At 51.5% G+C, this 14,431-nt stretch overlaps 2 protein-coding genes across 2 annotated transcripts; both read right to left on the bottom strand.

Annotated features, from left to right (window-relative positions):
• Nucleotides 1-1,098: 1,098 nt before the first annotated feature.
• Nucleotides 1,099-6,380, bottom strand: cct3 (chaperonin containing TCP1, subunit 3 (gamma)). Its single transcript, XM_061824726.1, has 14 exons — nt 6,223-6,380; nt 5,137-5,198; nt 5,012-5,062; nt 4,875-4,937; nt 4,706-4,802; nt 3,608-3,725; nt 3,354-3,540; nt 3,141-3,290; nt 2,753-2,885; nt 2,607-2,688; nt 2,359-2,539; nt 2,013-2,258; nt 1,309-1,440; nt 1,099-1,225 (listed from the first exon to the last, which is right to left on the bottom strand). Exons 1-14 carry the CDS (start codon nt 6,248-6,250, stop codon nt 1,133-1,135), a joined length of 1,623 nt encoding a protein of 540 aa, XP_061680710.1. The 5' UTR covers nt 6,251-6,380; the 3' UTR covers nt 1,099-1,132.
• Nucleotides 6,381-7,784: 1,404 nt separating this feature from the next.
• Nucleotides 7,785-14,157, bottom strand: pdia8 (protein disulfide isomerase family A, member 8). Its single transcript, XM_061824741.1, has 13 exons — nt 13,886-14,157; nt 11,437-11,515; nt 11,240-11,357; nt 11,054-11,161; nt 10,849-10,978; nt 10,658-10,771; nt 9,887-10,012; nt 9,636-9,818; nt 9,460-9,568; nt 9,276-9,404; nt 8,782-8,861; nt 8,642-8,699; nt 7,785-8,558 (listed from the first exon to the last, which is right to left on the bottom strand). The coding sequence occupies exons 1-13, from the start codon at nt 14,029-14,031 to the stop codon at nt 8,481-8,483; spliced, it is 1,458 nt and encodes a 485-aa protein (XP_061680725.1). The 5' UTR covers nt 14,032-14,157; the 3' UTR covers nt 7,785-8,480.
• Nucleotides 14,158-14,431: the final 274 nt, after the last annotated feature.

The raw sequence follows: 14,431 nt of genomic DNA, 5'->3' as shown, positions 1-14,431 counted from the left end.
TGCGGGCCCGATGAAGATGCACGTGACTTTCTGGGACGCCTCGCGTATTTTCTGGGATTGGCGCCAGCATTCCCGCGATCCCAGAAAATGGAGGGATGTTGTTGGATGTTTAGCGACACCCGTTGATGTCAATTGGGGTGGCTGAGATGAAATGGACGCTGCATACTCGTGGCTCAGCGGCCGTGGATTCCCCGAATTACAATGGCAAACTTAACTCCCGCTTGATCACCCGCTCCCTTCACAAACACGTCCACTACAGTCTTCACCAGCTCGAACTATCTCTGTCTAAGATGTTCAGAACGACTTCACATCCTACGTGTGGGGGCACGGCCACTTATCACAGTATTCATGCTCAACTCTAACTTCATCTGCTGCCCTTTGCACTTCCAAGACAAGCTTAGCTAATGCTAACCGCTACTCTATTTCTCTTCTTATCCACACCACGGGAAAATAATTTCAACCCTGCCCCTAAACTTGTGGGTTTCCTGGACACTGACGTACTAAACTTTCTCTGAATCATGTCAACCTGCTTGTGAGCTTTTCCTCTCGTGGTGCTAACCGCTACTCTATTTCTCTTCTTATCCACACCACGGGAAAATAATTTCAACCCTGCCCCTAAACTTGTGGGTTTCCTGGACACTGACGTACTAAACTTTCTCTGAATCACGTCAACCTACTTGTGAGCTTTTCCTCTCGTGGTCTCAACATTCAGAGTTGGCGTATTCATTTCTTGAGGATCTGCTTTCCAGCTTTTTCATCTTCAACCCACAGTAGCTCAATTTCCACCAGCGCCCTGAAGGTTAACAGCACCAGTGGAAGAGCTTGACGGAACCAGTACAGAATTTTTGGGGAAAAAATGGGTCATATTTGATGGCAGATACCCCTCCTGGTTGAAGCCGAAGCCTGCGGATGTATTGGAGCTTGGGAACGGCCTACAGTTTGCACTGGATTTCCCCCCCCCCTCTGCAGTTCTAATGGATGTTGGTCATCCGCAGTTTAGCGTCTTCGTACCTGGACAACTGTTCAGGTTCAAGTGTCGGATTGTGCAAAATAGTTTCCAACGTGGTGGCGGTGGACATATTCAAGGAAACAAACGGGTGTGATTTTGCACTTTATTGACTTCTGAACGACTTTACTCTGCTCCGGGTCCCCCGGCGGCCTGGTCCTTGTCTTTCTTCTTGTGACCCGACACGATGTCGTCAATGCGTAGCAACAAGATGGCCGTCTGCGGAAAAATGAGGTGAGAGGCCGGCAAGGCAAGGCAAGGCAAGGCAAGGCAAGGCAAAGGAGAGCGGGAAGCGGTCTTACCTCCACTGCAGTCTTGTAGGTCTGCGCCTTGACGGCCAGGGGCTCGCAGATGCCGGCGGCCGTCATGTCGCAAAGAGAACCCGTCTCGCCGTCCACGCCCCAAGAGGCGCCATCCTGTGCGGTGTGCTTGGCCTGGAAGCCGGGAAAAAGGTCGAGACTCAAAAGAGAGGAGAAATTTCGTCAAAGCAAACATCCAAATTGTGGACTGGATGGCGCGCTGGTTCCGAGGATGTAAAAAGTAGGTGGTCCTAAAATCCTTCCTTTCATTGAACGGCAGGAGCGGCCCGCGGGACGACGGACCGCGCCGGGCGTTGCTCATCACTTCCAGGGGACGCAAAGCGCCAAGGCATAAACAGGGAGGCTCCGCGGGGAGCATTTGGAATTGATTTCAGCCCTTTGGAGAGAGTCCGGTTACCGTGACGAGCGGGACGCCTACACTTCAAAGGTTGCGGCTGCTCAATCGGAGTCGGGACACTTTAGTCGAGAGACGCAAGAATGACCCTGTGTGAGGACTTGAAATTGGATGGGCTACAAAGTGAGGAGCCAGTGAAAACATTTGAGGACAAGAGTGACGTGCGAGTGCTGAACGAGCGTCCCTGGACTCCCCGCTTGGAGTTTACAGAGAACACCGGAAAGGAAGAGAGCTTCCCTGTCCCGACTGAGTGCCACGCAACCAACGCTAAGGAGGCAGAAATTGGGGGTACCCTGAGCGAGGTGAGCACCCGGATGGTGGAGGCGCCGCAGTTCTGGATGAGGGTGCGAGGGATGACCTCCAGCGCCTGGGCCACAGCGCGGTACGGCCACTGCTCCACGCCCACCAGGGCTCGAGAGCGCTCCATCAGCCGCTTGGACACAGCCATCTCCACGGCTCCCCCTCCCGGCAGCAGGTAGGGCTCCAGCATCACGTTGCGACAAACCTGCATGGCATCCTGAAGGTTTCGCTCCACCTCCTGCACACACGCGTTTGACGTTGCAGAGTTCACGTCCTTCTCTGCACGCTCCCAAACGTTCCAGACCTGAAAATGTATCAAATCGATTGGGCAAGCTCACCGCCAAGATCTCCTTGCTGGCCCCTCTGAGAAGGATCGTGCAGGCTTTGGGGTCTTTGCACTCGGTGATGAAGGCGAAGTACTCGTCGCCGATCTTCTTGACCTCAAAGAGCCCCGCCCCCACGCCCACGTCGTCCTCGCGCAGCTCGTCGGTGCGGCTGATGATGCGAGCGCCGCACGCCCTGACGTGACACGGCACCGTAAAGCCCGAGCTCGCCCCTCACGCTCGGGATGAGTAACGCTAATGACCTGGCGATGCGGTTGTTGTCCGTCTTCCTGACACGGCGAATGGCGGTGATGTTGGCCTTCATTAAGTAATGCTGAGCCAGGTCTGAGGGGGCGGAGCCATGAAGGGTTACAAACAAAAAACCGGCAGCGCGTCGGCGGAGACCCACCTGAGATTCCCTTCTCGGTGAAGACGAGATCGGGTTTGACTCTGATGACGTCCTCGCACATCTGTTGGATGTGCTCCTCCTCCATCTGCAGGATCCTGGCGAAGTCCTCCTCCCTGCTGATCTCGATGTCCGTCTGCACAAATGAAACGAACAGCTTCAGGCCACACGCGCATTCAATTCAAAGAACGCGACTGACTACGAGAGGTTCACTCGCCCTCGAAATCGGAATCCAATTTCACTTCATTGGTCAAAATCTTGATTGACAAATTGAACAGTTAACTTTGGTCATCCATGTACGGAAAGCCACTGCTCATTGGCCCACACGCTAATCAACCTGGAAATTGAAATCCCGCATTGCTTTTGCGTTTGTCAGGATGTTTGCGCTCACCTGGCTCTCGCCTTTCTTGTACTCCAGCGAGCAGTCAAGCAGGACAATGCGTGGCTCTCTGATGAGGCGGCGCATGCGCGGGTGCGTCACATCCTTATTGACCATCACGCCTCGCAGCACACACGACTCCTCGATGATGCCACCCGGGACCTGCAGCGGATGGCGGACGCGGTGGGACGGGGGCTCGCCCGGAGCGTGCGGGCATCTTCTTACCTTCTCCACCTTGGCGTACTTCTTGATGTCGATCTCCTTGCGCCCGTTGTCGTCCATCTCCACGGTGACGACGGCATCGAGCGCCATCCCGCAAGCCAGCTCCGACCAGCGGCTGAGCGCTTTGGTGTTGATGGCCGAGCGCACGATGTTCAGCATGGCCGAGCGGTCCGCCGTCTCCACGGGAACGCTGCCGGGGGGAAAAGGTCCATCTGGCAACGGTACGCGGCCTGGACTCGACGCGTGCGCGTGTCTACCTGATCTCTTTCAATGTTTCCAACATGTCCTCCAAGGCTCGCCTGTACGCGCCGATGACAACAGTGGGGTGCATCTGCTGCTCCAGGAACTGCTCCGCCACCGATAGCATCTCGCCAGCTAAGGCAGGCGCAGTGACAGCAGGGCATTGGAAACGTGTGCATTCACATTGGAGTTTTTACAGCAGATGCTAAGGTGACGAAAAATACGATTTGGAGTATTGTTGTACATTTTTTTTCAGCTGCCAACTCTGTTTGCCTGCAGCCTCCAAACACAAACTCAGGCTTGGAGACTCACAGGCGAATGCGCCCCAAGGTTCCACACATCCAGACACAGAACTTTTACCATTGTAATTGCAGTCCGCTTAGCACAATTGCAGAAACGCTATTTTGAAAATGTCTACAAATTTCAGAAGGGAATGCTTCCCAATAATATAGGGTGGCCGTCCTGCTACCGACCGTCTGGCGTGGAACACTGTGCGCGTGGTCAAAATTCTGACCATCTGTGAGGAAGCAAAGGTGTCCGTCTGCAATTTGTCAACAGATGAGAGTGAGGGCTTGGGAGGCGTTGGCAGGAGGAGGATCGTGTCATCATGTCTGCGGAATAAAAGCTTAAGCTAAAAACTGGTCTCGTCTCTTTTGGGGCGCCGTGACACCAGGATTTATTTCCGACTTGAAGAAGATGACGGCCCATCACTCGTCCTCTTTTTATCTTAGACGCATTCTAAGTTTCAAGAGAGCGTTTGGTGAATTTGCTCACTGACGGCTGATGTGCGGACTTGGGCAAGCGCTAGCATTGGTGTTGATTAATGAATGTGTTAGCATTAGCGCTTTCAGACAGGTGATCATTGCACTTGTGCTTTTCCGCTATTTGGGGGCCCATTTGCAAGTGGTCACGCCAATGCTCTCATGTTTCCATTGGCACATACACAAGACACCGCTGCAAGTTTAGTGGGACGGCCGAACGTCCATCGGTTAAAGCCACAAAAAGCGAGTGGCCATTCATCGACTCCAAGCTCTAAACGACATTGCAGAGTGGTCAAGTCACCACGTCGACTAACTGGTTCAATCAGGGGACATTCAAACACGCCGACTCCTCACCAAGGATGATAACCGACGTGGTCCCGTCCCCCACCTCTTCATCCTGCGTGCGGCTGATCTCAATCATCGATTTAGCTGCGGGATGCTGCACCTGGATCTGTTGCCACGGAGACACCAAAGCATTCAAACGACGGCCACGGTACACGAGTCGACCTGCGGGAGGGCTCACTTCTCGCAGGATGGCGTTTCCGTCATTGGTCATGACAATCCCTCCGGTGGGGTCCAGCAGCATCTGCACACGCGCGTCACCAACATTAGCACGTGATGCCAAAATAATGCTGGCCAAGGAGCGAGCGGGCGGCTCACCTTCATCATGGCACGCGGGCCCAGACACGTCCTGATGACATCTGCAATTGTCTACGACACGAGACGTTGTCCCAAGTTGTTAATTGTTGATCCTCTTTGTTGTCCAAAAAGAAGAGAACCGTTACCTTGGCTGCGTTGATGTTTCCAGTCTGTACTTTTCGCCCCGATTCTCTCTTCACGTTCTGGTCTGGAGACAACAAGTCCTATTCATTTGAAAAGTATTGAGTGGCCAGCCAACTGGCCAGATCTTAACAGTATGGCTGGGTCATTCAGCATGCCAATGTCGTCGAACACACCGCCTGGGCAATGATGGAGCGGTTTGGTAAGAAGCACATTTAGGGCCGAGAGGGGCCGAGCCAGTCTCCAGATCTCAACCCCATAGAAAAACACTTTGGAGGGAGTTGAAAGCGTGGCTTGCCCAGCCCCAGCCCCAAAGCATCACTGCTCTGGAGGAACGGGCCAAAATACCACCAACAGGTAACAGATTACAATTAATTTGTCCGGTGGCCCATCGGGAAGGAGGTCGCCTCACAGTTCAAATGACCCGGGTTCAATCCAGGACAAGCCTGTGTGGAGTTCGCATGAACTGAGAATTGTGCAAAGGGAGCAGGTTAACGTGAAGACTCCTGGGATACTCTTCAGAATATATTACTAATACTAATACGAATACTGATTGGAGCAGCAGGATGCGAGGGTGTGTCCCAACAACGGCACACAGCAGAAAATAGAAGGTTCGCTGATCAAGAATAGTAATAACGCTACATAATTTCACACCAATTCATTTTTACGGCAAAATGACCAACTCGCTACACACAGATCTTGGACCTTTATTTATTTACTTACTTACTTTAGAACCGCACCCAGCCCATGTGCGTTTATGACGTGATTTCCTAAATCCTTACGGTTAGCATCAAGTAGCTAATTGAGCTAAGACGCTCAACGGCCACCTCCCACTGCTTGATCGCAGCATCTTAATTTCGACGACAGTCAAGTAGAAGGCGCGTTAAACAGCAACGGAGAGGCTGACCGAAGATGTACGTGACTATTCTATCGCCATTGATTGCACCGGCACAAGCTAACAAGGCTTACAGTTAGCCTAGCTTAGCACGTGCCACATAGACTTCGAGAGCTTTGTGTGCCACTCGGCGTTGGTGGGTCCCACTAAGCCCACTTGAAGATGAATGAAGCGGCGAGACGTGCCGTTTACTTACTGAGGACGAGAACCTGCTGACCGAACATCTTTTCAGAAGTGGGGAAAAGACGGAAGATGAGAAAGAACGTCGACCGGCTACACGCGACTGGAAGCTTCCAAATGGGGTGGGGCTTGGAGGGCAAGAGACGCCTCCGCCAATAAAATGGATCGTAGCGTATTTTTTTTTTTAAGAAGGCGGGGCCGGAAATCAGGACAGGGTGTCAAGAGTGATTGACTGTCAGCTCGACCAATCGAATGCAGCGCAGCTTCTTTCCTTTTGTAGCGGTTGACAGCCATCTCGATGAAACATTACCGCCTCCTACCGTCCCAAACTTTGAAACACACGGATCTTTCATCCAAACATAGAAACTTGGACCTACGTATAACAATGTGTCAGGTAAACATTTTCTCAATATGCAAACATGTTCCCGATCAGCCATTCCCGGACCTGCTTCCAAACTGACATCCTAGTTTACTCCAGTTCTCCTCCAGCATCTGCTCCAACTCATTCATTGTACGTGGAGAGACATTCCTCACATAAACTTGATTCACGTTTCTTATGACACGACCAACTTTCGGGTTTGATTTAAGTGCCCCAACCTGACCTTGTTTCATCCCTCCTCTGCTTACTACCTAATAACTGCATGAGCATCAATTCAAAAAGTATAATGAAATGTGAATGTGAAAATTCTGATGTTGCTGTGTATGGTGTGTACTACAATAAAACGGAGTCCAATAAAACATCTGCAATTTACTGCACGGTGTTTTCTCAAGTTATTAGTGAGTTGAAATGTCCACGTTTGGACAGACAGTACCAGAAAAACACGACAATGGCTCGGTCTCCAGTGACGTCACCGCATAAATCAACGATAGAAAAACACTTCACGCTTCACCTATCACCTGTGTTCTCTGACCTCTGAGACACACAAAATGGCGTCATTGTAAACCCATCCGTACACGATAGCTGCTGTCTCTTACCAACTAGATATATGATTAACAACAAAATAAAAGAAGTATCTTTTAAGTTAATTCATCAAATTTATCCTTCCAAAATATTTATTTTACAGCGTTTTAAAAAACAAATTGATACTGATTGCTCTTTCTGTTCAAACTGCCCTGAAGATAATTTTCACTTATTTTGGTCTTGCCCTGTCTCCAATAATTTCTGGAAAGATGTTTGTATTTTTATTTCTACTTTTATTGACAACAGTTTTACTCTTTGTTTTGAAAATATACTGTTTGGTTTCACGTCTTTTACCTCGTCTAAAAACAGACACTATTATATGATTAATCTTATAATTTTACTAGCTAAGTTTCATATTCATAAATGTAGGTGTATAAATAAAAATCCTTGTTTTATTTTCTTTCAAAATGAAACTAGACAGTATATTCATACCATTAAGAATTCTATGAACGCTAAAGCCATTAAAACGGTAAATTTGTGTAGTTTATTTCATGTTTTTTTGTAGAATGTAATCTTCTTTTTGACCCCCTTGGCAAATTGTCTTCTGAGTTGAATTGTATTGTTCTGTTTAATGTTCAATAAAGGAAAAAAAAAAAAAAAAAAAAAAAAAAGATAGCTGCTGTCTAAATGTAAACAAGAGGAGCGCGCCGTTGCCTTTGTGCTAACGACAACCTTTCTAACATGGCCGCCACATTAAGGGCAGGCTTATCTAGTTTTAATACCAATGTAAGACGTTCTTTGAGGTCATGTGACTTTCTTGTGTCGTTTCATTGGTGAACGAGACAAACGTCAGGGGTGCTTCAATTCGATTGGACCAAACGGCGAACAATGTGGAAGGTGAGGTCCTCGTCTCGGGGACAAAATAGTTGACAAATAAGCAATAAAGTGATCAATAAAAGTATCGAGCGACATTTAGATCATTGTAACACCGAGGAAAAGCACCGTTAACTTTTTGACAGCAGAAGTGGGTTTTTTCTGCTCTCATCAACTCCCGGAACTTACCTAAATCAGGTCTCCAGCACTTAGGAGGAACCTCCGGTCGCACACTAGTCCACCGCAGAGTATTAATCATAATTACAACAGTATATGACGATAGCGACCGCTCAAGAAAAAAAGTCATCATATCTATATCATTCACGTAAATGAGTTCAAAAAGGCAGATTTTGCCAAAAGGTGACTGCTTTGCATGTATGATATAGGAATCAAAAGTGTCCGGATCATTTAAATAAGTAAACAAACAAACAAATAGTCCAATCAATGAATGTGTGTTTCAAAGGTTTGGGCCTCCCTCAGGGTGCGGTGACGGATGACCGTCAGAGTTCCCGCTTGACGCTGCTCGGGCCGTCCTGCCGCCGCAGGAAACGAAGGAAGTCTCGGAGTTCTCGCCCGCCCTGTGCAAGATGACCGGTCGGAGGTCACAAACCTTTCTCGTGGTGACAAAAATGAACAAAAAGTAAAGCCTGCGCGGCCTCACCTCGTAGCGAACGGGCTCATCCTTCCGGCCGGCCGGAGCCAAGTAGATGGTCGGGTAGCTGAGGACCCAATGCGTCAATCGATTGCCGCGCGTGGCGTGGGAAGAGGCGGGCGTGCGGGAATCGTGTCACGTGACCTCACCCTCGGACGTCGTAGTCGGGCGGGACGTCGTTATCCACGGCGTTCATCTTGGCGACGACGACGGTCGTGTCTCCAGACAGCTGAGAAAAGGACAGCAAGAAGATTTGTGAAACAAAAACAAGATTTGTTCGCTATGAGGAGAACGCGGGTGTCAAGTAGAAGTTGTTTGAAGGGGTTAGAATTACTAAATTCCGCCGGACCGCCGATGGCATTTCAAAGGAAAAAATAGCAGACCTTGAGCAGACACATTTATGGGGTTGAAGAATTTGGTGTTTTAATGTACAAAGTTTCGTCGTTAGTTTACAAACGCTATTTGACGTCTTTAGACGGCATTGGCACGGAATGACTGAACTGGAAGTGATAGCCAAACACTGAGGCAAGCCCGCTTCGCCTCCCTTATGGAGAACCGCGTGAGGCAGAGCGCGACAACAGCAAATACTTTGGACTTTCAGCTAAGGATGCAAAGTGATGGGAAGGATGGAGGTGAAGGGTACCGTCTCGGCCAGTTCCGTGTACACTGGTTCCAACTTCTTGCAGTGAGGACAGGATGGCGAGTAGAACTGGATCAGGACATCTTTGGCGGGCTGGTTAACAACGGCGTCGAACGTCTCAGCCACCACCACCTGTGGGACACTTTGTCACTGCTGGCCTCCCCCCCAAAGCGCTGGTTTTACACACCTGAACGGCGCTCTCGTTTCTGTCCGGTACCGGCTCGGACTTGATGTAGCGCTTGAGTTTCCCGGCAAAGTAGCGGTCCAGAAACCTCTCCAGAGAGGTCCCGTCCGTCCTGGACGAGGCACGCGTGATACGTGTCAGGGGCCGTCGCCTCCCGGTTGCACGCGACCGCTACTTACGTGAACTCCTCCCTCATGGCGTACTTGTGACCCGCTTTGGTGCGGACGGTCACGACGGGGAGGTCTCCGTCGTCCGACATCCCCACGCCGAAGTCGTCCTCCAGCTCGGCCCAGAAGTCCTTTTGATTGGCTACTGAGAAGCTCAGGCCCCGCCCCGCATACTTGGATGCCACCTTCATCACCCTGAGGAGGGGGCACGTTCGGGCAGGACAGGCGTGGTGACAGGCGTCCAGCAAGTGCATGCGTGTTACCTGTTCCTCCAATAATTGGAGCCTCGGGCGTTGTGTTTGTAGTCCAGGTTATAAAATGCCGTCAGGAGGTCACGAGTTCTCAGCCGATCTTTGTTCTCCAAGGTCATGTGAGGACAAAGTCCAAATCTAAACACACGCGCAACACCGACTGTGACAGTATTCATCCATCCACCCGTTTTCTTAGCTGCTTATCCTCGCAGGGGTCACGGCGACCGCTGGAGCCTAGCCCAGCTGTCAACGTGCAGGAGGCGGGGCGCACCCTGAACTGGTCGCCAGCCAATCACGGGGCACGTGGAGAAAGATAACAGCCCCACTCACAATCAAGCTGAGGGGCAATTTGGAGTGTCCAATCATTGCAAGCATGTTTTGGGGATGTGGGAGGAAAGCGGAGTGCCCACCCGGAGAAAAGCCACGCAGGCACACAGAGAGAACATGCAAACGCCACCTAAGCGGGGACCTCCGAACTGTGAGGGCGGCGCTCCGCTGTGCCGCCACGGTGAAAAGGAAGCAAGTGGCTGTACGATTTTTCACATGTTTGAACCTCACTTGGGCATTTCATTTCTTTCTTTGTTACTTTCAAAGATGTTCCGCTTGAGATTTTGATTGACACCTTGCGGATTTAGGAGGCAAACAAGGAAGATTCGCAAGGGGGAAGGGAAGCCAGACGGCCTTGGCCACGGCCTTATTTCAGAGAGAATTTTGAATACGGTTGGCTCGAAGAACAATCGGGGGCAAAGGTGTTGCGTCTTGTGCCGCCACGCGCACACTTACATGTTGTCGCGGATGAAGCGTCTCAGAGACGCGACGGTCGCAAAATCTCTGAAAACGACAACGCTGTCCTCGAAGCGATTGGCCAATCTGGGAGGCCGGAACAACAGCACGCCTCTGAAAGACGCCCACATGAGTACGTGCGCGCGCACAAAGTGTCGGCGTTGAACTTCGGAGTGCAGAGTAACACCAACTCCGACTGGAGTCCGAAGGGTGCGGCGAGCTCCATCTGAGTCGTGTGAGCGAACCGGAACTGGTCTCGCAAAAGTCCCGCGGCTTTCACAAAGTCAACCAGACGGGAACTTTCCTCACCTGAAAACACACCTGAGACGCCACGCGCAGACCCCGGTCAGCGCAACGGAGCGAAAGGGTCGGCGGTTCGTCGTGACGCCTTCGTACCGACGACGGACGGGTCGTAGTGGCGGACGAACGTCTGCAGGTCTTCGTCACTCAGCAACCTCGTGGAGTCCGGACCCGTCTGCTTCGCCATGTACTGAGAGAGGCCCTCTACCGCAGATGCGCAACATCAGCCCACCCCCCGAGTGCCAGCGTCACGTAAGTGCAGGGGTTTACCGCCGCTTTTACCGGCGGAGCGAGGACCGTCGTACGATCCGGAATCTCTGCCGTTCCTGAAGATCTTCAGCGTCGGATACCCCGACACGTCAAAGCGACCGCACGTGTCCACCTGCGACGTACAGTCCACCTGAGGGGCGAGGGCACACCCGCGTCAGACCAGGGGCCGGCAAGGCGGGTTCCAGTTGGCACCACGCGGACGAGGTTACCTTCGCTAACTGCACCGATCCCTTCAGTTTGCCAGCTGCTTTCTCAAACTCTGGAGCCAACTTCTTACAGTGGCCACACCTGTGAACGAAGGAGGGGAACGACCGAGGGAGCGAGCGGCGTTGGAGAGAAAAGCCAGAGACAAAATAAGTGAGGGTGAGATGAGGATAGGGCGCAAGGAAGGAAGGAAGGAAGGATGGAAGGAAGGATGAAGGAAGGATAGCAAAGGCAAGAGGAGGAAGCAAGAAAGGACGACGGATGAAGGGAGGAAAGGACAGCGCACGGGAAGGATGGATGAGGAAAGGGCGCAAGGAAGGAGGGAAGGAAGGAAGGATGGAAGGAAGGATGGAAGGATGGAAGGAAGGAAGGAAGGAAGGAAGGAAGCAGGACAGCAAAGACAAGAGGAGGAAGCAAGAAAGGACGACGGATGAAGGGAGGAAAGGACAGCGCAGGGAAGGATGGATGAGGAAAGGGCGCAAGGAAGGAAGGAAGGAAGGAAGGATGGAAGGAAGGATGGAAGGGTGGAAGGAAGGAGGAAGGAAGGAAGGAAGCAGGACAGCAAAGACAAGAGGAGGAAGCAAGAAAGGACGACGGATGAAGGGAGGAAAGGACAGCGCACGGAAGGATGGATGAGGAAAGGGCGCAAGGAAGGAAGGAAGGAAGGAAGGATGGAAGGAAGGATGGAAGGATGGAAGGAAGGAAGGAAGGAAGGAAGGAAGAAGCAGGACACAAAGACAAGAGGAGGAAGCAAGAAAGGACGACGGATGAAGGGAAGGAAAGGACAGCACACGGGAAGATGGATGAGGAAAGGGCGCAAGGAAGGAAGGAAGGAATGGAAGGAAGGATGGAAGGAAGGATGAAAGCAGGACAGCAAAGACAAGGGGGAAGCAAGAAAGGACGACGGATGAAGGGAGGAAAGGACAGCGCACGGGAAGGATGGATGAGGAAAGGGCGCAAGGAAGGAAGGAAGGAAGGAAGGATGGAAGGAAGGATGGAAGGAAGGAAGGAAGGAAGGAAGGAAGCAGGACAGCAAGACAAGAGGAGGAAGCAAGAAAGGACGACGGATGAAGGGAGGAAAGGACAGCGCACGGGAAGGATGGATGAAATGAAAGGGCGCAGGAAGAAGGAAGGAAGGAAGGAATGAAGGAAGGATGAAGGAATGAAGGAAGGAAGGAAGGAAAGGAAAGCAGGACAGCAAAGACAAGAGGAGGAAGCAAGAAAGGACGACGGATGAAGGGAGGAAAGGACAGCGCACGGGAAGGATGGATGAGGAAAGGGCGCAAGGAAGGAAGGAAGGAAGGAAGGATGGAAGGAAGGATGGAAGGATGGAAGGAAGGAAGGAAGGAAGGAAGGAAGGAAGCAGGACAGCAAAGACAAGAGGAGGAAGCAAGAAAGGACGACGGATGAAGGGAGGAAAGGACAGCGCACGGGAGGATGGATGAGGAAAGGGCGCAAGGAAGGAAGGAAGGATGGAAGGAAGGATGGAAGGAAGGATGAAAGCAGGACAGCAAAGACAAGGGGAGGAAGCAAGAAAGGACGACGGATGAAGGGAGGAAAGGACAGCGCACGGGAAGGATGGATGAGGAAAGGGCGCAAGGAAGGAAGGAAGGAAGGAAGGATGGAAGGAAGGATGGAAGGAAGGAAGGAAGGAAGGAAGGAAGCAGGACAGCAAAGACAAGAGGAGGAAGCAAGAAAGGACGACGGATGAAGGGAGGAAAGGACAGCGCACGGGAAGGATGGATGAGGAAAGGGCGCAAGGAAGGAAGGAAGGAAGGAAGGATGGAAGGAAGGATGGAAGGAAGGAAGGAAGGAAGGAAGGAAGGAAGCAGGACAGCAAAGACAAGAGGAGGAAGCAAGAAAGGACGACGGATGAAGGGAGGAAAGGACAGCGCACGGGAAGGATGGATGAGGAAAGGGCGCAAGGAAGGAAGGAAGGAAGGAAGGATGGAAGGAAGGATGGAAGGAAGGAAGCAGGACAGCAAAGACAAGAGGAGGAAGCAAGAAAGGACGACGGATGAAGGGAGGAAAGGACAGCGCACGGGAAGGATGGATGAGGAAAGGGCGCAAGGAAGGAAGGAAGGAAGGAAGGATGGAAGGAAGGATGGAAGGATGGAAGGAAGGAAGGAAGGAAGGAAGGAAGGAAGCAGGACAGCAAAGACAAGAGGAGGAAGCAAGAAAGGACGACGGATGAAGGGAGGAAAGGACAGCGCACGGGAAGGATGGATGAGGAAAGGGCGCAAGGAAGGAAGGAAGGATGGAAGGATGGAAGGAAGGATGGAAGGAAGGAAGCAAGGAAGGATGAAAGCAGGACAGCAAAGACAAGGGGAGGAAGCAAGAAAGGAGGACGGATGAAGGGAGGAAAGGACAGCGCACGGGAAGGATGGAGGACGGAAGGACGATTATCAACGAGGACGACGCGATGCTGTCTTGAAACGTGCGCGTGCTCGTTACCAGGGCGCGTAAAACATGACGAGCATGGTGTCGCGCTCGCTCGCCAGGTAGTCAAAGTCTGCGTCGCCGAGCACGAGCACGTCGCCGCGCGACGACGCCGACGCCGGAAAAAGCAGGAAGAGCAAAAACGCGGCGGCGGTCGCCATGACGACGAGCAAATGATGAAATGAATAAATAGATAAATAAACGGCGTACGCCTAAGACGCAATGTCGGCGCGCGAGACGAAGGGGACGCTCGTTTCATCATTCAGCGTCACAATTCAAACGTTCACTTGTGTTTCCGGAAACAACACTTCAAATAAAAGCTTAACTGTAGCTGATTAGTTCACCTACGATCAGAACGAAATAGATTGAGTGAAATAATTATAATGACAAATAAATAGCGAGGTAGCATGAAGTATAAAATGGCAACATTTGAGTTGAGGGAAATCCTCGTCGTTTACTTTTATTCTGAAATGTCAACGGGAAAACTGTGACCGCTTGTTATCTTCCGCCCAACCGCATTTGATCACTATTCCCGATGAACGGTACACAGAAAGTGTCGCG

This window comes from Syngnathoides biaculeatus, chromosome 1, assembly GCF_019802595.1.
Source record: "Syngnathoides biaculeatus isolate LvHL_M chromosome 1, ASM1980259v1, whole genome shotgun sequence".
In the NCBI taxonomy this organism is placed as follows: Eukaryota; Metazoa; Chordata; class Actinopteri; order Syngnathiformes; family Syngnathidae; genus Syngnathoides; species Syngnathoides biaculeatus.
The sequence above is the reverse complement of the archived record's forward strand: the minus strand, read 5'-3'. Positions and strand labels throughout refer to the sequence as shown.

Excerpts from the sequence above, each read along its gene's own strand:
- cct3 (XM_061824726.1), bottom strand. The coding sequence starts at position 6,250 with ATGTTCGGTCAGCAGGTTCTCGTCCTCA. Across the intron at positions 2,259-2,358 it reads CCAGCAAGGAGATCTTGGCG|GAGGTGGAGCGAAACCTTCA; the intron begins GTGAGCTTGCCC and ends GCGTGTGTGCAG. Across the intron at positions 1,441-2,012 it reads GGGTGCTCACCTCGCTCAGG|GCCAAGCACACCGCACAGGA; the intron begins GTACCCCCAATT and ends CCCGGCTTCCAG.
- pdia8 (XM_061824741.1), bottom strand. The coding sequence starts at position 14,031 with ATGGCGACCGCCGCCGCGTTTTTGCTCTTCCTGCTTTTTCCGGCGTCG. Across the intron at positions 10,979-11,053 it reads CTACGACCCGTCCGTCGTCG|GTGTGTTTTCAGGTGAGGAA; the intron begins GTACGAAGGCGT and ends GTGGCGTCTCAG. Across the intron at positions 8,862-9,275 it reads ACACGGAACTGGCCGAGACG|CTGTCTGGAGACACGACCGT; the intron begins GTACCCTTCACC and ends TCCTTTTCTCAG.